The sequence below is a fragment of the Tursiops truncatus genome, chromosome 1 (assembly GCF_011762595.2).
Source record: "Tursiops truncatus isolate mTurTru1 chromosome 1, mTurTru1.mat.Y, whole genome shotgun sequence".
Taxonomy (NCBI): Eukaryota; Metazoa; Chordata; class Mammalia; order Artiodactyla; family Delphinidae; genus Tursiops; species Tursiops truncatus.
This window is the reverse complement of record NC_047034.1, coordinates 78,501,043-78,524,771: the sequence shown is the minus strand read 5'-3', so window position 1 is coordinate 78,524,771 and position 23,729 is coordinate 78,501,043. Positions and strand designations below refer to the sequence as shown.

General features: G+C 41.2%; 1 protein-coding gene across 2 annotated transcripts in view; it reads right to left on the bottom strand.

The window, feature by feature from the left end:
• NOTCH2 (notch receptor 2) overlaps positions 1-23,729 on the bottom strand; it is a 177,736-nt gene that overhangs the window by 41,928 nt on the left and 112,079 nt on the right. For both annotated transcript variants that reach the window (XM_019919451.3, XM_019919449.3), the window contains exons 6-14: positions 19,401-19,634; positions 17,901-18,056; positions 17,173-17,361; positions 16,118-16,231; positions 15,197-15,310; positions 13,277-13,510; positions 9,243-9,353; positions 2,283-2,475; positions 782-927 (exon numbers count right to left, since the gene is read on the bottom strand). In XM_019919451.3, coding sequence (XP_019775010.1) covers positions 782-927; positions 2,283-2,475; positions 9,243-9,353; positions 13,277-13,510; positions 15,197-15,310; positions 16,118-16,231; positions 17,173-17,361; positions 17,901-18,056; positions 19,401-19,634 — 1,491 coding nt within the window. The remainder of the gene's footprint in view (positions 1-781; positions 928-2,282; positions 2,476-9,242; positions 9,354-13,276; positions 13,511-15,196; positions 15,311-16,117; positions 16,232-17,172; positions 17,362-17,900; positions 18,057-19,400; positions 19,635-23,729) is intronic.

The following is a 23,729-nucleotide window of genomic DNA, read 5'->3' as shown; positions in this document are numbered from 1 at the left end:
ACGTGTTCTTAAATCTATAAGTTTCTTTGCAGATGTAATATATCTGAATGTCAGAAAATTACTGACTAAAATGGGGTCTCAGAAAATTTTCAAGTAATCCAAGTGACACGGAAACATACTGACGTATTAGAGTAGCCTGGCACAATTCTGAGTGGTGAAATCAGTGACTACATGGATAGCGAAGTACAAATGTGAATGATTTACCCACAGGGTTCTCTCTCTTGAGTATCTAAGACAAAAGCAACGGGAGAAATACAACAGAGACAACTCAAAACGTGATTTTACACAATACCCACTATTATGCATTTTTCCAGAAGGCCATAGGTGACTAGGTATCATCTAAGAATATCTTAATGTGTAAGAGAATTTGTTGGAAAGGTTTTAAATACATGGATTCTTCCATGATATTATTGCTACAATTACAGTAAAACAAAATTTTCATTCTACTACCAATATCTCTTGCGAATTAACATAGAATCAAGCCTACACTGGAGCTTACAATTAGAACACCTGTCCAAAGTTGTGTAAGTGGAGTTCTAGTTGCTCACCTTAAATGGTACTGTTTCAATAACTCACCTCTCTGCTAGTCTGAAAATAGAATCCATGTATAAATCTATCTATGTTTTTATTCCCCAACTGCCCTATAAATATTAAGTACTCAAATTATATTTGCTGTATGAGTGAGAAGGAAAAAAGGGAAAGGAAGAAGTGAGTCAAGCCATATGCACCAACAGAAAGGCAGAGAGAGAAGGGAGATAAAAATAGGCACTTTTGCTTTCACCTTTAAAGCCCTTCTTGCAAGTGCACCTGTATCCATTCACCAGATTGTCACAAGTTCCTCCGTTCTGGCATGGATTAGAAAGACATTCATTTCTGTCCACTTCACAGTTGATGCCAACCCAGCCTGCATCACAGAGGCACTTGTATCTGAAAGAAGACAGAGTTATTTACTGTTGGGGGATGAATGTACAATTGAGTCATAGTTGAAATACACCATTCTGAAAAACTGAAGGACCAAGGAACTCTTGGGTAAGCTAATCTCATTTCTGATCCTCTATGGACCTATACTTGGGTCACCATGTGAATCATGTGGGCCCATCTGGAGTATTCAGTAAACACACCTTCCTGGCCCACAAAGATGCTAGAGAAACTAAGTAAGTATAGTGAGTTTTCATATGTAAACAGTGGTTGGTACAACAAATCAGGACAATCTGAAAGACACGTTAACACAGATAAATCTGCAGTTTCTTTTCTTCTATATAAACTAAAAGTAACGCAAGCCTTAGGATCACTTGTTTCTGGTATAAAACAGACACCCAGGAAGTAGTGTAGTTATCAGAGACACTAAGCCACTCTGAAGAGCTCCTGGGATGTCTGACTTCTGAGACATGCTTTGCTCTGACCTGAATCCCTGCCCCCAGAAAGCACTGAGGGTACTGAGCAGGAAAAGGAACAAAAATGAAGGTATTTGAAATATATGCACATTGTTCACAATCTGAACATCATTAGCACTTAGAATGTGGTATCAGGAGATAACAGCCTCCTAGTCTGGAGATCCTTTAAAAAAAAGTAGGTGGGTTGGGATTCTTTGCAGGCTGCTATACTCTGAAACAGGAATACTGAGTTAATTCATCTTGGAAATAACTTGATTTCCTATTTACCTCTTAATACACTCTTCGTTCTTTCACCTGTCGTAAGCATGGCAAATGGTAATGCCCAGAGTCCTGTCCTCTGGCAAGCACAGCAAGAGTACACGACTATCTCATGGAACCTAACATCACACTTTGTGATTCTAGAAAATTACTTACCAACACATTACACAACTCTCAGGGGCTTGCAAACTGTGAACATTTCATCAGGGCCATGTCTAAAGTTAGCTGAGACTAGATCTACTTCAGTGGCACCCACTGGTACCATGATAGAATAGAGTTGGGCTTTTTTTTTAAGCAGGGGGGAAAATCAAATAGAACATCCCTCAGAACTCAATCTTGCAATGAGTACTAAAAGTGCAATTGCCAAAGACTCATAAAATTACCCTGGATTCCTCCCATGTGCTGACTACCCACATGAGGAAAGAGACATTCCTCCTTATTTTCCACCTACTCAGTCACAGAAGGTAGAGAAGAAGTGGCGATTTGGTAGACTATGCCGCAGACTACCGAAATCTTCAGCGAGGTCTCAGCTCAAGTCCTGACTGACTTCTACAGGGTATGGCCAATACTAAAACTCAACTGGCTTGACACAAGTCAATAAGAAACTATTAATACATGACAGCTACTCACCCACTGAGGCCCCCAGTACAGTTTCCGTGGACACAAGGATTGCTCAGGCACTCGTTCACCTGTGAGTAGCAGCTGGGATGATGGGGCCCCTCAGGGCATATACAGCGGAAACCGTTCACATCGTTGATACATGTCGCACCCTTGCGACAGGGATTGGAGGCACACTCATCAATGTCAATGTTACATCTCTGCCCTGTAGAGAAGGGAGACAGTTTTTGTCAAATACAAAATGCTTAGGGAATAGACACAGAACTATGAGATCTATTGTGTTGATACCTTCATCTTCATAGGCTATAAGATGCCTTGGGCACCGCATGTCAAGACTTAAGGAATAAGACATCCAACGGCCCTTAGTGCCATGCAAGGAAGGGGCAAAGGGCACTGTGCTTTGATAATAAAGTTAACAAAATGCTGGAACAGTGTTGTAGTGTTTTGACATGTATTTCTTCACTCCATCTTAGAGATGGGGAAACTTTACAAGGATTCAAAAAGAGAACATCAAATGTTACCAAAGCTGGCTGCTCTTCTTGTTGCTGTTTGGAGTACTCTCCAAGAAGCTTTCCTTATCACTGCTTTCAGCTGGTTTACTGCATTCATTTTTTTTCAGTTAGTCAATCTCTTACATTTCCATATATGGTAAATCTCAATTAACAGGAATGTTTCGTGAGTAGACTATTAATTTAATGATTAAACTGATTGAAAAGAAAAGCTATTTTACTTTCACTTTTAGAGTTGTATTAATCCATCTTCTGCCGCAGGAAGAAGAGTATTCTAAGCATAATTTTATTGTTCTCTGATCACTGAGAAAACCATCCAGGGTCTCTCAATCTAGACCAGTGGTTCTCAAACTTTAATGTGCAAAAAAGAGTTGCTAAAAGTACTTGTTTTAAAAGGAGATCCTTAGAGCCCCAAAACCACATTTTATTTTTATTTTTTTTTGCGGTATGCAGGCCTCTCACTGTTGTGGCCTCTCCAGTTGCGGAGCAACAGGCTCCGGATGCGCAGGCTCAGCGGCCATGGCTCACGGGCCCAGCCGCTCCGCGGCATGTGGGATCTTCCCGGACCGGGACACAAACCCGTGTCCCCTGCATCGGCAGGCGGACTCTCAACCACTGTGCCACCAGGGAAGCCCCAAAACCACATTTTAAATAATGTAGGTAAAACAGAAAGACAAATACTGTATGCTAACACATATATATGGAATTTAAGAAAAAAAAATGTCATGAAGCACCTAGGGGTAAGACGGGAATAAAGACACAGACCTACTAGAGAATGGACTTGAGGATATGGGGAGGGGGAAGGGTGAGCTGTGACAAAGCGAGAGAGAGGCATGGACATATATATACTACCAAATGTAAGGTAGAGAGCTAGTGGGAAGCAGCCACATAGCACAGGGAGATCAGCTCGGTGCTTTGTGACCGCCTAGAGGTATGGGATAGGGAGGGTGGGAGGGAGGGAGACGCAAGAGGGAAGAGATATGGGGATATATGTATATGTATAGCTGATTCACTTCGTTATAAAGCAGAAAGTAACACACCATTGTAAAGCAATTATACCCCAATAAAGATGTTAAAAAAAAATAAAGAATAAATAAATAAATAATGTAAGTGATTCAAATACTACATTTTGAGAAACTCTGATGTAGACAATTATTAGTAGTTTACCATCAAATAATAATGTAAATGTTCAGAATATATGAAACTGAACTGAATATGTTCTTCCTCTAAAACATATCCAAGACTGCACTTTGAAAAGATGCCTGCTATAACCTTCACATTTATTTCTTTAAGTGGAATAATGTATGCCAGTTACGTAAGAGTTTTGCTTTGTTAAGTTTTGAATAAATGATTTAACTGTATATTCCAAAATGATATAAAATTTTAAAATAACCCATAATTCTGTAAATGAGTGGCAACAAGCAACTGCTAGGAAGGAATTTATAAATTTCTAAGAAGCCAATTTTCTGATTTAGATAAAAACAGGCATTTTCATTTAAGAAAGAGCAACCCTGCATTTAGAACAGGAAATTCCAAATGAAATAGATACACACCCCTTTAAAGTATGGGTATTAACATTTTTTCACCCTCCACTGCTCTCTAAACCATTATTGGTGGTTCTTGAGGTAAAAACCCATAATCTGGTAGTAGTTGCTATTTTCCTCTTAAGTGTTTTACTAATAACTTATTTTAAAATACTACTTTCTTAGCTTCAACCTCTGATTTTTTTTTTGGTGTTTGCCACTGGCACCAAGATAAGAGACAGAACTCTTCAACTGTAGCACTATCCTCAGCCTGCAATCCAGTGGAGAATGAGAGGAAAAAGCCTTTTCATTTTCTGTCCTTTTTTTGGGAAGAATCTTCTCAGAAGCCACTCCTCTCACATTTCCTTCATTTGCTTTTAAAAGCTCTTTGCAGAATCAATTTTCAAGTCATCTTTAGCTGAGAGGGTTGAGTGCCTCTTTGTGCAGTCTACTTGATGGACTGACAGCTGCTTCACTAGCAAGGTCCCACGCTTAAAGTAGCGTTAGAAACCCCAGCATCAGAAACACCCAGCACAAGGCTATGTGCCTTGTTGGGCTCAGTAACTACTGAATGAGAAATTAACCAATGTTTCTTATCTTGTAGGTAGGTGCCCAAAAAATTAGTATTTAATGAATGAAAGCACGGTATAGTCCAGACTCGAGAGTCTGGTGTTGGATGTCAGAAGTTCCATGTGTGATTCTGGTCATTCATTCAGCAACATTTTCTAAGTGTTCCCTCTGTGCTAGACACTGTTTTACAAAATGCTGGCTAAAAAGATAATTAGGGAGGTCCCTGCCTTCTGGGAACTCACAGTCCTAGCAGTGTGACTCACTAGCTAAGACCATGGACACATCAAGCTCTATCTTTCAGTTGCCTTATTTGTTAAATGAGAATAATAAAACTTCCCTATCTGCTTTTTTTGTTTTGTTAATTTTTAAATTAAGACATAACTGACATATAACATTGTGTAAGTTTAAGGTATACAATGTGCTAGTTTGATATATTTTATATATTGCAGTATGATTACCACCACAGAGTTAGCTAACACCTCTATCACTTCACATAACTATCATTTCTTTTTGGGGTGAAAACAATTAATATCTACTCTCTTAGCAATTTTGAAGTTTATAATGCAGTACTGTTGACTATAATCACTATGCTATGCATTCTATCTCTATAACTTATTTATCTAGTTGCAAATTTGTACCCTTAAACAGTATCTCCCCAATCCCCTACCCCCCAGTCCAGACCCCGGTAAACACCATTCTACTCTCTGGTTTTATGAGTTTGGCTTTTTTATATTCTGCACATAAGAGATATCATATAGTATTTGTCTTTCTCTGTCTGACTTATCTCACTTAACATAATGTCCTCAAATTCCATTCATGTCGCAAATGTCAGGATTTCCTTCTCTCTCACGGCTGAATGATATCGCATTGTATATACACAAGATATCTTCTTTATCCGTTCATCCACTGATTTACACTTAAGTTGTTTCACTATCTTGGCTACTGTGAATAATGTTGCTATGAACACGAGTGTGCAGATACTGCTTCGAAATAAGTTCCTTCAGATATATACTCAAGTGTGGGATTCCTGGATCATAGGATAATTCAATTTTTAATTTTTTGATAACTGCCATATTGTTTTTCCATAATAACTGTACCATTTTACATTTCCATCAACAGTGTATAAGAATTCCCTTTTTTCCACATCCTTGCCAACACTTGTTCTCTCTTATCTTTTTGAGAACAGCCATTCTTTCAGGTGTGACGTGATTATCTCACTATGGTTTTTTCATTTCCCTGATGATTAGTGATGTTGAGCATCTTTTCATGTACCTGTTGGCCATCTGTATGTCTTCTTTGGAAACAGAAGGTCCTTTCCCCTTTCTTCCCCCTGATTCTAAACATTTGTTTTCCTTCATCATTTATACATTTTTTGAATGTTTCTGATGAATGCAGTCTGGGTTCCGGATCACACTCTAAATCTTTTTAAAGGCATGATCTCATTTTCTACCACCTTTGCCACACTCAGTGCTCCTCACTCCCCTTGTGCTTAGCAGCGTGCCTGTTCAGGATATGCCATTATTCGCTTGACTACGGGCTGGAGAACCAAAAGCAACTGCATGTTCAACATTTATAAATTTATAAACATTTACACACCTTACTCCTGATTAGAAAATACTGTAAGAGATTTAGAGAGAGACAAGACTGTAAACCTCGTATCTACTTTTTAAATTGTATTTTGGTGATTTTATATAGTTGTATAATGACATTGTAATGAGGATTAGCTCTATTGGTAGCTACTCATGATTAGCCTTTCAAATGCTATTTGAAAAACACTAGGGTTTGGTAGATTGTAAAGCTTTCAGAACCTCACATGTTTCAGATGATACTGGATTTCAAAATACAAATCATGATTTACAAGTTAAAAATACAATCAGTCTGTGGCTAAATCATGTAACTCTGAGAATTAGAGTGAACATTGCCAATGTCCTCTATCTGGAAATTACTGGGTATTTTCCAATAGTATTTTCCAAAACTGGGTATAGCTACCCCTGACTAATGTGTTTTCATTTTTAATTGAGGTATAATTGACAGAGAACATTATATTAGTTTCAGGTGTACAACATAATGATTGGATATTTGCATATATTGAAAAATGATCATCACAATTAGTCTAGTTAACATCTGTCACCATACATAGTTACAGAATTCTTTTTCTTGTCATTTGCCCAATTTTTAATTGGATTATTTGCTTCTTTACTATTGAGTTGTATGAGTTCTTTGTACATTTTGGATATTAACCCCTTATCAGATATATTGTTTGCATATATTTTCTCCCACTCTGTAAGTTGCCTGTTCAACTTATTGTTTCCTTTGCTGTGCAGAAGCTCATTAGCTTAATGTAGTCCCACTTGTTTATTTTAGTTTTTGTTACCTGTGCTTTTGGTTTCATATCCAACCTATGTACTTTCATGGACTGTTATAAGAAATCAGCAAAATAATGGACATCAAGGTGAAACTGAAAAGTAGTTTATAAAACTGGGAAGTATTCTATAGAAGTACCACATGATTTCTTACTTTTCCTATTGAATCATTTAGTATAAAGAGGTCTGCAGAGAACAGAGAATTTAGTCTTAGAAAAAAAAACCTCCCTTAAATCTGCTCAAGCTGTTATTAAAATTGTAATTAAAAAATAGTAGTATTAAAATAAAACAAAGGCAAGACTAAAACACCTCATATTTACAAGTCATGAGTATATATCACAGTTGTCTCTGATATTTTCAGCAACTGACTTAAAAAAACAAATAGGAAAAACAGCTGTAGAAAACTGTTCCAAGAACAGGGTACCACCCAGTAACCAAAACATTCCATTTCTTGGTTATGCAGTTTCATGCTACACCTTAAGTTTATTTTAGAATATTTTTAGCCTATGTCCTCCCTCTTTGACCTTCCTGATTTGCTAAATGTTAAAAAGAGAGAACATATGATTCACTGACATTTCCAAAAAATTTAAGATGAGTCTGAGGCTTACATATGTAAAAAGAAACCACAGCAGGGACCTACTTAGGCTGTCCAGTGAAGTGGGAATGAGTATGGACTCTAGAGTAGGACCCCCTGGGGTGGAATGCTGGCCGCAGTGCACTAGTACTGTTACTTAAGCTCTCTTGAGCTCTGGGTTTCTCATCAATACTGCAGAAATAATAATAGCAGTGACAATTCAATGAGGTTAGGCACTTAATTTAATGCCTAGCTCAAAATAAGGCCTTGAAAAATGCATATGTCATTCTACCTAGCAGGAATTTTTGTGTATTCAGTTGGCTGTCACTTAATGTTGGAGTAACACGTTTCAGAACACAGAAGTACGTCTGGCTATACCAGCAGTGCTGGGCACTAGATATGAGGTTTCATCACACCTGTCTTCTGAGTTATCTTCCACTGAGCAGATATTACGGTGACCCATGTGGGCCATAAGCATTCCTCTCTCATGTCCACAATCACACCACGCAGTGCAAAGGCTTGTGAAGTACAGAGAGGGGTAAGTTTCTGGCAAGCAAGAGGTATCTCTTCACTTGGCTCTGATGGCCTTTTGACATCACAGTTTAAAGAACTCCATGGGAAGTTTCTCACATTGGTTGCAAATGAACACATGGTATTTATTAAATGGTAACATCATTATGTAAGTGCCTGCTTCTATGTGGCACTGCCTAGAGAGAATGCGACAGGCACATTATATGCTCTCTGACGGTGCCATTAACAAACGGATGTGTCAGTAAAAGCCTTCAGTAGAGGCTCAGTAACCTCTAGCACGTTTTCATCAGGAGGGTAATCTTATTAGCAACGAAAGAGGTCAAAGAGAAGATGCATGTGAGTTTGTGTGTGTGCACACATGGTGTGTGTATAAATGTTCTAGCTGCTTACAATTTAGGAAGAATTATAACCAATTTTATCTTAGTCACTTACCTTCTTCCTCCTAGAGAGAAAAAAAACCTCTCTGTGCTAGCCAAAAGTAGTTTGATCCTCCCAAGTTTTGGCCTTACCCAACAATCCCCCATAAGAGGAAGTAGTCAGAAGAAAGCATTTAGTGTTTTCATAGAACTTTACCTTGGCCATGCCTTTATAGAAGGTATTCACTACTAAGTGCAGAAAAATAAGGGTGGCTTTGAAAGCTATATAATTCAAGTCTGAAAAGAAATTCTTTTCAGGTAGTTATAAACACATGGCCTAAAAACCCGAACTAATGAAAAGTTTCATGTTACAGTTTAGGGAAGCCCTGTAAGTAGAAAACTGGGCCAGAGAAGCACAGAATCAAACTTCTAACTTTCCAAGAGACAAAGAAATAGGAAATATTTGAAAAGTACTTTTTCTTTAGATGCCCTTTTCCCAAAGTGATGGGGCTGAAGGAGGAGGCACCCAACAAAAAGGAGCGTTACCTGTGAATCCTGGCGAGCAGACGCAGCTGTAACGATTAACGCCATCCATACAGACCCCATGGACACAAGGGCTACTTGCACAGTCATCAAAATTGATCTCACAGTTAACACCTGCAGAGATGAAAGCAAAGAGAAACCACGCAATATCAGCACAGAAAATACCAATGATCTCTGCTTGTGGTGCTAGGTGTTAAGGAATCTAAAGAGTACCCAGCCAACCCTGGATGCAGGAAAGGAGCAGTTCTCAAAGTGCAGTCCTCCAGGCCCCATCGGGGCATCACGAGGTCAAAATGATTATATTAACCATACTAAGCCACTATTCGTTGTTTTCATTGTGTTGGAATTTGCACTAATGATGCAAAAGCAATGGGGGCAGGACTGCCGGCATCTTAACAGGAATCAAGGCAGTGGCACCAAATTGTACTAGGGGTCTTTTTATTCTTCACCTCCATGTACTCGGTTAACACAAAACAAAAAGATAGCTTCACTTAAGAATGACTTTGGTCAAGCTGTCAAAATTCTTAACTTTATAATTTGATTATACCTTGACCCTTGAGTATACCTCTACTGTTCTGTGTGATGAAATGGAAAATACACATAAAGCAATTCTGTGGCATGCCAACCTTCAGAGCCGTCTCCAGGAAAAGCAGTTGTGTGATTGTTTGAGTACTGAACTGAAACAGTTGCTTTGTTCAAAGAATCCCATTTTAATTGAAAGAACAACTGACGGACAAACCAGGGCTATTCAGACTTAAGTATGTAGCAAACATTAAGTGAGAGGAATAAACCTGCCATTTCAAGGAAAACAACTGTGACAGTACTGTGCTCCAAAGATAAAATTTAAGCTTTCACATGAAAATTAGAATTTTGGAACTTGTATCTACTACTACAAGCTTGATACTGACTGTCCCTATGATGGGCTAAAGTTCAGGATAAAGAGTCTGGTAACTTCGTTCTGGGGTATGCCACCTTCCTCCTGGTCTGTTCCTCAGATGAATGGTAGAGTTTGGCTCTATTTAGGAAGGTTTAATTGTAGATATGGGTAACTAAATGGTAGAGATACACCAATCATTATTGTTACCATTATTCTCTAAAACTACTCATGACATTTCATTATTTATTTAACATGAATTTAGTGATGTGGTTGGGTATCATAGTAGAAGAATATCCTGGTAGTTTAAAAAGTCTAAAAATAAAGCCTGATAGTTAGGATATAAACTAATAAACGAAACTTCCACAACAAAATGCCATAGTTTTTATTCACTCACACTTTATATTAATATTTATTGATAATAATTACTATATTAACAATCTGATGAGCCAAGTACTCTGCCTCCTACATTCCATAACTTTATTCTCCTCACTCCACTGGCAAATCAAGCTGTGTTACACCCATTTTATCATGAACTTGCGCAATTGCGTCAGCACGGTTAGGACGTGAACCCAGCTCTCTGGATTCCATACACTTCACCATACCATACTGGTCATTCTGTGATTGATGAGGCTATACTGCCCTACTGGCCACAGATGAGGCAAGGCTTCAATATTCTTTGATTACAAATGGATACCTTTAGGAGATGTGTCTAGCCCTTGTTTGACAACCCCCGTTTACTCGCAATGGACCAAGGCAGGCCCCAAACAGCCATGGAGGTCCAATGTGACTCTGCCCCCAAATCCATGTTTCATTCTAGCAGGAAGAGACACCCAGCTCAAGCTGGGCCAATGAGATTATCTCACTGAGACATTGGAACATGAACTGTGTGACCTATGGTCTGCATGTGGCCCTTACTTCCTGCTCATCCCCCCAAAGCCACATTGTTCAATTCTCACTTGGCATCTGTAAGATACTTCTGTGTGCTTTCACAAAATTCTTTCTGCTTGTCTGTTTTGTAGTTGTTGTTTGCTTGTTTGTTGATGATTCTTTTAGCTAGTCAAGGTGGTTTCTGTGACTTGAAACCCAAAAAAACTCACTGAAGATCACAGGTATCAAAAGCATCAAAAGTGATTCTGGGTAGTGTATTGCACTTTAAGTACTTACTGAGTGAGAAACCACAATTATAACCAGCAAGTTGTAAAGCATCCCTCTATCCACACACGCATCCAAACTCCAACCTACCAACTCAGACTATATTATGAATGGGTTGTGGATTCTTATTCTAGAACTCGAGAGTCTATTCATAATGATGGATTGAATGAATCCTTTCACCCAGGCTCCTGGTACATGCCAGGTCTTTCTCCACCCATTACAGGCCAAGATCTCTTTATGTTGCCTGCATCTCTTTGCTTTAATACTCCAAACAGCCACAGGAATGGATCTGGCCGTTTTCTGAGAGAACCAGGGCCTTCCCTCTCTATGCTGCCTGCACACCACTGTTATTCACTGCTTGCCTTTCTCACTGACAGCTACTTTCACCTTGACTTCTCTCTCCTCCCCAGGGAACACACCTGACCCAACCTGGCATTATTATATAATCCCAGAGAAAACAAAGTGCTTGCCAGCCCACCACTCACCCAGGTGTCCAGTACATTTGTTGTAACGGGAACAACAGCAAAGCCTAAAACAGCCCCACCATTCTAAAGGCATCCATTCAATCGCTTGTAAATCTCTCAAATTTCTTTCCGTACTGCAATTTCTCATGTCGGGGACCAGCCCGGAAGCAAATTGCTTTTGGAAGGTTTCACAAAGATCTATTCAGCTCTTTTACTGAGTTATCTAAACGTGGGGAGGGGGAAGGCATTTTCAACTGGGAAGGCATGGGATGTTTCTCGTATGCTTGAGCAACTCAAAAAGGACTTTGTTTTCAAACTTGGCATGTACGGGTTCCTGGATGAAGACCAGGCCTTTGACAAGTTTGAAGAAATGGATTTGGAAATAACAAGATGAAATGAGGGCAGCTAACCTCCTCCCCCACCTCTGCCCCCTACATAGGCCATTTTCCTTAAATGGAAAATGAGTTCTCAATAAATCACTCCTCGTATTGGCAGGTTCCCTTCTAACAAAGGCACACACAAGTTAATCTTCCACTAATACATTTTCCTTTGATCGGAGACACAGAACTTCTCTGTCCATTAACCACAGTTGTGACCATAATTATTCCTCGAATAAATAAAACAGGATCTACTGAAACCTGTGAAATGCTGCTGCCTGAGAAAACAATTCAACATTTCCCCGGCAAGGAGCAGCATGCCCTCACGACTAACGAGGAGTCATTCAACTGGACTCAGGAAACAGCAAGGAACTTGGGATGGGAAATGGCAGCTCTGCATTCTAACTGACAATGGAACGTGTTGCAAAGTCTCTCCTCTCCTTTAGATTCCCCGCCCCCCAGATGGCCAAGGCCCACCAGAGAAAAATACCAGGAGAAAAGTGTCACATTAAAAATACTGGACTCTGGGCTTCCCTGGTGGCGCAGTGGTTGAGAGTCCGCCTGCCGATGCAGGGGACGCGGGTTTGTGCCCCGGCCCGGGAAGATCCCACATGCCGCATAGTGGCTGGGCCCGTGAGCCCTGTCCTCTGGGCCTGCGCGTCTGGAGCCTGTGCTCCGCAACGGGAGAGGCCGCAGCAGTGAGAGGCCTGCGTACTGCAAAAAAAAAAAAAAAAAAAAAAAAAAAAAAATACTGGACTCTGAAACAGAGGAAAAACTATTGGAAGAACTGGAGGCAGGGAGGGAGGACCAACTTCATTAATCTGATTGAGGTGGAGGTTAAAGAAACAAAGACGATCAAATCAAGCCACAAAGGCAAGATGGCTTTCAATTTTAAATAATAATTTCAATTTTTTGAAGTGGTGTGCCTCCTTTTAATGAAAAACACACACATAAAGCCATCAGCTTTGCAAAGCTATTGTCTCTCATTCCTCTACTGGCGAGAGCCATCTGCCTCTGAGACACTTCTGGCCATGGCTTTGGCTGAGCTTCTCAGAATCAAGACTGTTTTTTAGGTATCTACGCATATGCCAAGAACGCCTGAGACATCTGCATAAATTGTTTCTGAAAAACAGTGAAAACTCCAAAGGAAATACGGCGTGGGCTTACCTGATGTGCCTGGCTGGCAGTTGCACTGGTAACCATTTACCAGGTCGATGCAGCGACCCTCATTCAAGCAAGGGCTGCTGTAACATTCATCTATCTGGTCGCTGCAGATGGCGCCCATGTACCCTGGATTGCAGACGCAGGTGTAGGAATCAATCCCATCCTGACACTGGCCATGGTGGCAAGGATCGGGGTCACAGTTGTCAATGTTCTCCTCACACAACACACCAGTGAATCCTTGGAAGAAATTGTACCAAAGATGCTTAAAAACCAAGGCAGACATTGCATACCTGAACATAAATGTAGCCGGCATCCACTTATCCTACACATCCCAAGTCTTAAACAATTCATACTGCAGGCAATGAGCAGTTGGAACTGACTATTTGCATTGATTTATAAGGCAAGCCTAGAGAGTTTTGCTTAAAATAAAGTTTTTCAAGTCAAATTTGTAGAATTCAAATAGCTTTTTCTAAATAATAATTTCATTGCAGAGACGCTTTAACTGCATCTTCATTTAATATTGGACTTCAGTGGGGAATAGCTCTCAATATTTTTCCTTAATATATTTACCTCTATATTCCTTTCCTCCCAAACCCAACTGCATATACAGGTACTATATTAATGGTTTCATGTACCTTATCTTCCCAATTCTGACCTGAGAGGACAGAGAACTTTTCTCTGTTCCTCTCAACCTCCCAGGGATCTATGCATATACAGTAAGCTTTTAATAAATACTTGTTAAATAAAATGAATGAACAAGTTATGACAGTTAAAAGAAAAGGGACAAATAAAAGTTCCTTTATTCAACATTAAATCCTTTTAAAAGACTCTAGGAGGGCTCTCCTCCCGTTTAAACATGAGTTCAAGCTTTGTAAATTCTCTCCAGTGAAGGTTATTCTCCACAAGCATAATCTGGCCAGAGGAAGACAAAACCTGAAACCTCTCCAACCAGAAACAAACGTTTGTGAAAAGAGAAGAAAATTAAGTGGACCATCTGACAGGGCCCTCTCTAAGTAGGCCTAACAAGTGGTAATGTTCCAATACTACTGAAATAGTAATTCTCTGTGTTTATTGTTATGACTTAGTTTGCTTTTCTGTGATCACAAAAAAAATCATGCACATGATGCTTAAAATCCTTTAAGACTCCATCTTCTAAAAGAAGAAAAAATATCTTGAATTATATTCATAACTCCTTTCTTAAACAGTCAGATGAAAAAAGAAACTGGGAATTCATGTTTGCTACTAATTTCTAGTCCTTTTCTACACAATGATGGTCTGTGCAGAAGCAAATGTGTAATAAGGGACATTTGGCTTATTCAAATCTACTCCCAAATTAGAAATGTCGCCACAGATCAGAAATGTAGAATATTTGTAAACATTCTTTTTGACCCTAGTAGCAGAAGTCAGGAAAGAGGACCCAAACTTTCCCAGACAGGGCTCCCTCCCCCGTTCAAATACACATCCAACTCTCAAAGCATCAGTCATCTTTTATGCAGAAAACCTCTGCACTTGCACACCACTGCCCCCAGATTTCTGGGCCTTTGTTCGATCACTTGCCTCAAGAAACACAGAGACAGGTCTCCTGCTGAGAAGCCCCAGTGAAAAATAGCTTTCACCTGGAACTCTTCCCTTTTCCAAAGGAGTAGGTCAAGCCAGCTGGAAACTCACCGTTGCCAAAATCTGCCCAAGAAAGACAGGGGCACCAAATGGAAATGTCCAGGCCAGGCCACGACTGTGGTGAAGGAGGCAGGTGTTGTAGAGGAAACAGTGAGAGAGCAGCAAGAAAGAGGCTTGGAAGAAGCTCTTTCTAAACCCAGAGCAGCCCATGTTAGTGGACTGGCCTGGCAGGGCAGCTAGAAGAGGACGGTCTCCTGTTTTGTTCAGGCAGACCTACCAGGGGAATAAGAAGTGAAAAATTCTTACCTGTGGCGCACTGGCATTCATAACCATTTGGGTGATCTATACACTTTGCCCCATTCAGACATGGAGTACTGGAACAGTCGTCAATATCGATCTGGCAAACTGGCCCAGTGAAACCTGAAAAGGGTACAGCGATGACACAAGTCAAAGGGTTATCCTATGCCTTCCTTACTATGAGAATGATGCCCAAAGAGAACTGGGTTGTTATTGGCAGGGTTTATACCCATGGGTCAGCAAATGTAGAATTATTCTACCCAGCAGGTAACTAGGATAACTGGGTTAGGCTCAGGGCATCAGAGGTACCTGTGTGTCTCTCTACCTTGTTCTTCCCAGCACAGAGTTCACTTCTAGTTAAAGTAGGGACTGAATGGTTATAGGCAGAGCCCCCTAACAAGTGAATGTAGCTTCAGAAGAACTGGGACCTCCTCTCTAAAGAAACAAGAGAGGCTATAGACTCTGGCAGAAAATTTAGCACGTCTTCAACAACAGCTTTGGGGAGCCAAAGGAGAGACACAGCATTCTCTGCAAAGAATCGCCTTGTGCTGTTTCTGTACCCATGGGTGAAATGTCTAAAAATAATCATCTCACAGAAAGGTTTCAAGAATATGACCCACAGGAAAAAATAAAATCCTGAATAACCTAGAACTAAGGCTTCCGTGAGGTATGAACTTTCCCAAATGTACACACAGACAGAGAGGTCATGGGTCATTCAGAATAGACTTGGACTTCTGGCCACAAAGGATTTGGAAGATACACTGGCTGAAACAAATCCCCCATTTCTGTACACACACACTCCTATCCTGAAGCACTCACTTTAATGACTTCCTCATGTACAGCCCACACACGTCCTCTCCCTCCTCCCGTCCCTGTGGTCAGCCAGCTTTATGCTTTCAAAGAAAACGGGGGCAGGTGGTGGGCATTTACCAGGCGGACACAGACACTGGAAGCGATTGACTTTATCCACACACTGTCCATTGTTCACGCAAGGGTTGCTCTGACATTCATTTATCTCCAATTCACAATGCACACCTTTGAAACCTGGACAAAATGGACCACACAAGTGGCTTAGAAAAAGACAAAGGCGTGTTCTAGCCAAGAAAGCACAAAGTTGCAAAGATGACTATATCCTCTATGAGTATGAACATTTCTGCAGAGGGAAAAGAGGACTCTGCTATGATTGGAAACAGTCACTGTAAGCAACAGCCAGACAGGGGAATATTCTGGGATATCCATGCCTCTGTGGAGAGGGGGAAGAGGTCACCTCCAAAGACCTTGCTAAGACCTAGCATGCCAACAAAGACCGAACCACATTCTCTGATCAGTCCAGGCTTTGCTTTCAGGACAGTGCCAGGCCCACAGGGTCCCCAGTCCAAGTTCCTAAAGACCAGCTGAGTCAGAGACGCTGTTGCTCTCAGGGTGCAAGTAAAGGTCAGGAAGGCCTGCCAAGGCTAGAGAGGCCAGCACCCTCAATCAGGCAAAGCAGCCACTGACAGCCGTCATTTTTAAGCTGGGTTTAGCGGTGCTGTCTGAGGATTCAAGCAATGGTCTCTGCAGAAGAGTTCCAGAGTATAACAAAGCATGTGTATCTCACTATGAGGTAAATGGCAAAAGCCTATACAATTATGGGTAAAATTATTTTCTATAAATGGAATGGTATGCTATTTGTAACATATCAGGGGGTAAGGAAAGTTTGCTATTTAAAGAATTTTTATGATAAATCCTTTATTAAATCAAAGTATACTTGCATTTTAAAAATCTTCTGAATTTTTCTCTCACATGTATCTGGGTTTTGACATAATGGGATTGCTTTTCATAGCTCTAAGAATTCTAAGATGGCCTTACTCCTTAAGGGTCCCCTTGGCGGGGGATTAAATGGTAACAGAGCTTATGGAATTGCCACGCTATACTGACTGCTCTGCCTAAGAGAAGCACAGGGCAGTGCCTCCTGTCTAGATCCCACACACTGATGGCCCATGTACCTGGCATGCACAGACATGTGAAGCCTCCAATCTTATCCAGACAGGTGGCATCATTCTTGCAGGGGTCTGAATGGCACTCGTTGATGTCCATCTCGCAACGAGGCCCTGCATAGCCCTTCAGACACTCACAGTGGAAGGCACCATCTGTGTTCACACATTTTCCCGCATGCTCACAAGGATTGCTATTGGCTGGAAGACACAAGCACCAATCACCAGGATCAGAGCACTTGATGGGGCTTCCACAAACGTGGACTACAGAAGTGGGTCAGATTATTAGCATTAGGGCCAGGTCTTTAATAATCGGGTTCTCAATTTCCTATTTTCTTCTAATCAATCAATCAATAAGCAAGTAAGTAAATAAATAAACAAGATGAAGGAAGGAAGGAGGGAGGGAGGGAGGGAGGGAAGGAAGGGAGGAAGGGAGGAAATAAGGAAAGAAAGACAAATCAGGACAACCTCAACTCTTGTGAGTCTCTACTGTTCTTATGCCCAAACTGTCACTAAGGTAGGGCTTTATGTTAAGAGTCAAGTACAAACCTTCTATATATTTCAGCTCCCAGAATAGAATATATGGCTACACTGAAAGGTTAGCTGTGAACAGTGGGCATGTAACAGGTGAGATCCGAGGTTTGGGTGAAACATGCTCGTAGAGTAAAATGCGCTTCAGCTTAAATGCTTGCTGAGCTCGACAGACACCATGAGGAATCGGAAAGGTTCTGTGTACTCACCCATGGCACACTCATCCACATCTTCTGTACAGTCACCCCCTTTGTAGCCTTGTGGACAGGTGCAAATATACTGCCCGTTCAGAGGGTTGGTGTCACACAGTGCCCCCTTGTGGCAGGGGTTGCTGATGCATGCATCGTCCAGATGACATAAGAGACCTATCACAGGGTGGGGTAAGGAGAAGACAGAGAAAATGTCCCTTACTTGGGGAACAGTTTTCTCTTTCATGGAGGAGGGAAAACCTTATGACTGGCACATCAAAATCCAATATGAAGATTTAGAGGCAATTTCCTGACCCAATCTTAGGGACATGCTGCAGGCAGCAGCAAAGCAAGGAGCTTCTGCAGACAACCCTGATAGCCTGACCCTGAGCCCTTAGCTGGACCCCTCCCCAAGGGTAGATAAAGTGAGGCCATAAAGTGAGATGGTTAGATGATGGAGACAGGAAAAGGGAGATATACTTCCCATTGTGCTGTCATGTTTAGTTAACAAATAAAAATAGAGGACTCCCAGTTCAATTTGAATTTCAGAGAAACAACAAATAATTATTTACTATATGTCCCAAACAATACATACATCCTATATTTTATTAGGCAACCTACTTTCTTTCCCAAGATCATGCTACCTGATCATCTTGGGGCCACCTGCATTTCACGAGCCTCAGAAGAAAAAACCAGCTGAACGTCATCAGCCTATACTCGGGCAGCTTTTTAATAGTGTCAACATTCCTGGCTCAAGTGCCCTCAGGACTCTGAAGATATTACTAGGCCCCATGTTCTGCAGAGTTCACATGGGAACTGGATTTTCCAGTCTGAAATTAGCTTAAGAAGAGGTGACTAAGGCTTCTTCTACAAAGCTGGAGGTGGGGCTTTCGGAAAGGCATAGATATAAGAACATTTCAAAACTGCTAGGCACCAAGTTCTCTCACTAAGCAATCTCCTTCCATCACATTCCTCCCTTCACTGCTCTATTCCTAGAACCAGAAGCTGTTAAACTGAAAGGCTAGAGCAAGGTTAACTTTGCAGTCTGTAAAAACCTTCCCTTAGAGGACAATATGGAGAGCTGGAATGCACTTGTTTCCCTCTTGCCAGCTTTTTCTGAGTAAATGGATTATTTCTTCTTAAAATTAACTGCCTACATCCATTTGTGAGTAATTTTGTCTTAATTTCTGAGAAATTCATCTTAATTTCGGAGTTGCCTTTCAGCTTAAAATCTTAAGGAGGGCTATAGATGTTCCCAAGGCAATAGTTGCTAACTTTCATTTTGGAGGGATGAAAAACTGAGGTACACAGAGTTGAGAGCCAAAAGTCCTAAGGAAGAAAACTAATTTCACAGCACTTTGGCTAATTACATTTCCAGAAGAACAGCTTTGAGAGGCATGTTCCTACAGATGGAAATTAAAAGGACATACCCCAAAAGGGAAGAAAGAGAAGGAGGCAGAAATCCCGACGGCTCACCAGCCCTTTCCCTCATTTCCAGCTCTGTTCTTCCGCTGGCCTTACCTGCCTTTCCTTCTGGGCACATGCAAGAGAAGGAGGCCACACGATCAATGCAGGTGGAGCCTGGAGTGCAGGAGGCGAAGGCGCAGTCATCAATGTTCTCACTGCAGTCATCTCCACTCCAGCCATTAACACACACACAGCCATAGCCCCCATTGCGGTTGGTACAGGTGCCCCCGTTCTGACAGGCATTGGGTTGCAGCAGGCACTCATCCACATCCTCTGTGCAGAACTGTCCTTTGGGGGGGAAAGCGCCTTTGATTAGGGTTCTTAAGTCTCAGAGGATTAGTACCATACCAGCCCTGACACACTCTTCACCCTCATGTGACCTGCCTGAAATTGAGGCAAAATTAACTCACAGCAGACCAGGTCCTCACATGAATTTTAAGGCCACCTTGAGACACATCCATATAGTTATTCCAGGCAAATAATTTACAGAATGCAAGTTGCCATCCCTAGAAACTCTGACACCATGAAATCTAGCCAACCTATCAAAGAGAAAATTGAGTCTTCTAAGATCCTTAAATCTGATTTGGTTAAATCCCTGGGACAATGAATACATAAGTGAGAAGAGCAAGGAGAGAAGAGTCTAAGAGATGAGTAAGGACAAGAATAATGAGAAGCAACCTAAAAATCAAAGCTTTAGGGCTACTGTTCTATATCTTGACCGTATCAATGTCAATATCCTGTTTATGATGCTGGATAGTAGTTCTGCAGGGCGATGTTACCATTGGGGAAGACTTGGTTAAGGGTAAACAGTATCTCTCTGGTAATTCTTACAACTTTGTGTGAAACTATAATTATCTCAAAATAAAAGGTTTAATTAAAAATAACAGTAGGGCTTCCCTGGTGGCGCAGTGGTTGGGAGTCCACCTGCCGATGCAGAGGACACGGGTTCGTGCCCCGGTCCGGGAAGATCCCACATGCCGCGGAGCGGTTGGGCCCGTGAGCCATGGCCGCTGAGCCTGCGCGTCCGGAGCCTGTGCTCCGCAACGGGAGAGGCCACAACAGTGAGAGGCCCGCGTACCGCAAAAACAAAAAAAAAAGAAAGAAAGAAATAATAATTAAAAAATAATGATAATAATGGTAAGGGCAAGCAAGGGTAGAGAGAAGAAATTAAGGAACTAAGGACAATAAGAGCCATGGTAAAATATGAATGTGAAAGGCAAAGCCAAGATGATGAGACTGGAGCAAATACTGGATTAGTGGAATAAGATGTGGGAAGCCGACCTAATGTAGTAGAAGATGGAAAAGGATCAGTTTGTTCTGCCTAAAAAAGCAAACTGAAGGATGATAATAAGACCACTTCTGCATGGACTGCAGGTCACTATGAGAGCAAGGATGGGGGACTATGGCAAAGGCTCTTAGGCCCAGTGACAATCGACTTATAAGCAAGGAAGTTGTGATTAGCAAGCATTTAGTGCCAGGCCACCTGAGTTGTAAAACAAACTGATGAATCTTTCTTATCAGAGGTCTTTTAATACCAGTTTAGGGAGCTACCAAAGGGAATGAATATTCAGGTCATATGAATTCTCTAAAACAGAACATGACAAGTGGCTAAAACCCAAAAAACCTCAAGGTGTCCTTAATTCTTTCTCTGTCAAAAACTCACTGGATAACTCAAAAAGGCACTCTGATGAAGAGGCCTCTTAATGACAAAGCACAGGACTTTTATACTCAGAAAATGCCAAGGCTATACCTAGTCCCCAGATAACAATTCAACTTGGCTCAAGTACTTCCAGAGTCTGCAAAGTGCCCAACTGTGTAGCCATCACTGCTAACAGAAGCTAGCTGTGTCTGATCCAACCTAACTGACAACCTATTCTTTACTCCTATCTAACCTATACATCCATTATTACAGAACCAACATCATTCTATTGCACTTCTTTGATCGCACAGCAATCTCCCATCACTTGGCTGCAAGCAACCTCAGTTCAGGGATATTTTTTGTATTCCCAGCTAAGAACCCTCTACCTAAGATGGCAGAATGGGTGTGTGGGCATCTCTGGAACTCTGCGCTCAGGACCCTCTTCTGTGCTGCTCTCCTCACCCCACTTCATCCACATAATTCTTGAAGGAGCCGCCATGTCTTTACATGATCATGCATATGCCTTCCTGGTCACAGCTGACTGATCCAGGATGGGCATCTTATACAAACTGTCACTGTGTCTCTTTTCCAAGCTTTTGGACTAGAGACCCTCTACCACATGGACCAAAAGAATAACATGACCAGTCTACACACAAAATGATAACAGTGAATCAGAAGTACACAAGAAAAGAAAAATAGAATCTGGGGGCATTCAAGTTACTGGTTCCAATTGTTCCCAAAGACCGACTCTTCATAAGTCCATTCAAGAGCACAGCCATTCTGAGAGATGTCCCTTCCAACAGGTTTCCCTAATTTCAGATGGGGATCTGTCAATTGCAACCTGCAGTATTAACTAATACAAAGTGAGTGAGTGAGCGAATGAGTGCAGGAGTAATCACTTCCCCAGGGGAGACGATATCATTTAGTATAGAAAGCTTTGCTCCCCCACTTTACTGGCAGAAATGCTACCTCAGATTAAAGACAGGTGTGTAATTAAGATGCAGGTGGGATTTAGAAATGAAAACATAACCAAGAAGCAGGTGAAGAGTTTCTGTAACCTGGAAATTACTGAGAGTCTTGTCTCTTACACCTATGACTCAAGTACCATGCTATCGTCAAACCAAACTGACTTGCTGAATGTGAGAAATTTGGATGTTATTTTTCTTTCTTATTGGCTCTGTGATAATTCTGAGTATGAGACACTGTGATTTTAAAACATCTCATATGTATTTCATATGCATTATAATACCCAGACACTTAAATATTGTAGTAAGACAGACTAGGTTAATGAAACAATGCTTGGAATGAAAGTTTTGTTCTCTTGGGAAAGGAAACCAAGAGTCACTGATTGCGTACTATGAACCAGGCATTGTGCTTGAGTTGTCACAATCATTATCTCATTTATAGTTAAGGAAACGGGCTCAGAGAAGTAAAATAACTTGCCCGTTGTGAGGCAGGGAGAGCTGGGATTTAAACTAGAGCTGCTGACTCTCAAATTCGTAACAAAGACTTGAGGTGTGAATCTCACCATATCAAAACAATCTCTGTGCATCTCAGTCTTCCCAAGCACACAAAGGCATGGGGAAGGAGACAGGACAGGAAAGGTGAAGATTAAAATCATGACTCGCCCCATCAAATTACTGGGGAAAATTATGTCCAAAAAATCAAATGTATTTTTTGAGTACAGTTGACTGTTTTTCTAATGAGGGTGATTTTTGAAGGTTAGATGCCTTCATCAAATACCTTAGGTGTTTGGTGTTAGATACTGTTAGAGAAATCAAATCTACAGAGTCAGGAGAATACTGGCTTATAAATAATCTTTTCTAGAATGGATCATTTTTCTCTAAGGTTCAGGCACATTTCTCCAGAACAAAACCCTTCCCAGGCATATTTATGCCAGAATTTTTTTCTCATTCCAATTCTAGCAACCAGTCATTACATTCAGAATATAAAAACAGTAACCAGGGTGCCACTAAATTGCTTGTTCCAAAATTCCCAGTGGAAAGTCTGCCAACATACTGTACTTCCTTCATGTCACCACCCCTCTTGGCAAAGGAGGAAACCAATGCAGAAGCCTAAAAATAAGAAACGTGAGGCTCAGAAAGGTTAGGTAACCACCAACTCCACCATCCCCACCCAGAGTCATACACTGGTAAGTCAGAGCACTATCATTCAAACTCAGATCAATTTGACTCCAAACCTACTGTTCTTTCTACTGCAGCACAGTTAACTATCCAGCACTGGGTTTGGTCCACAAGATCTACAGACTAAGTCCCCGATCCTAGGCTCTTAAAGCACACAGAGAAGGCATGGAAGCATGAGACAATAAAAGAAGACCCTTGGTAGAAATGAATAAAGACAAAAAGTCACTAAGTACTGAAATAGGAAAGTTTCTTGGAGATCTACTAGAAGGGCTGAGTCCATTGCCTGAGGTCATTCAGCTTTCCCCACTACTCCACGGCAAGGAAGCGTCAGCCTCGGCTGGAGGAAGAAGGCTTACTCAGGTTGGTAGGGTTAGGCCTTGAAGACGTCAAAATGACTGGAGTCTATTCTTAGTTGGGGTTTGAAATGAGAAAAGGCTGGAGACCATGTGAGGCTTTGAATTCTAACATGAATTCTGAACTTGATACAGCAAGCAAAGGGAAGTTATTGCAGGCTCTCAGGTGGGGGAACTCTATGATCAAAGTTGCATGTGAACATTAGTCTGCCAGTAGAATACAGGAGGGACTAAAAGCAAATGACTT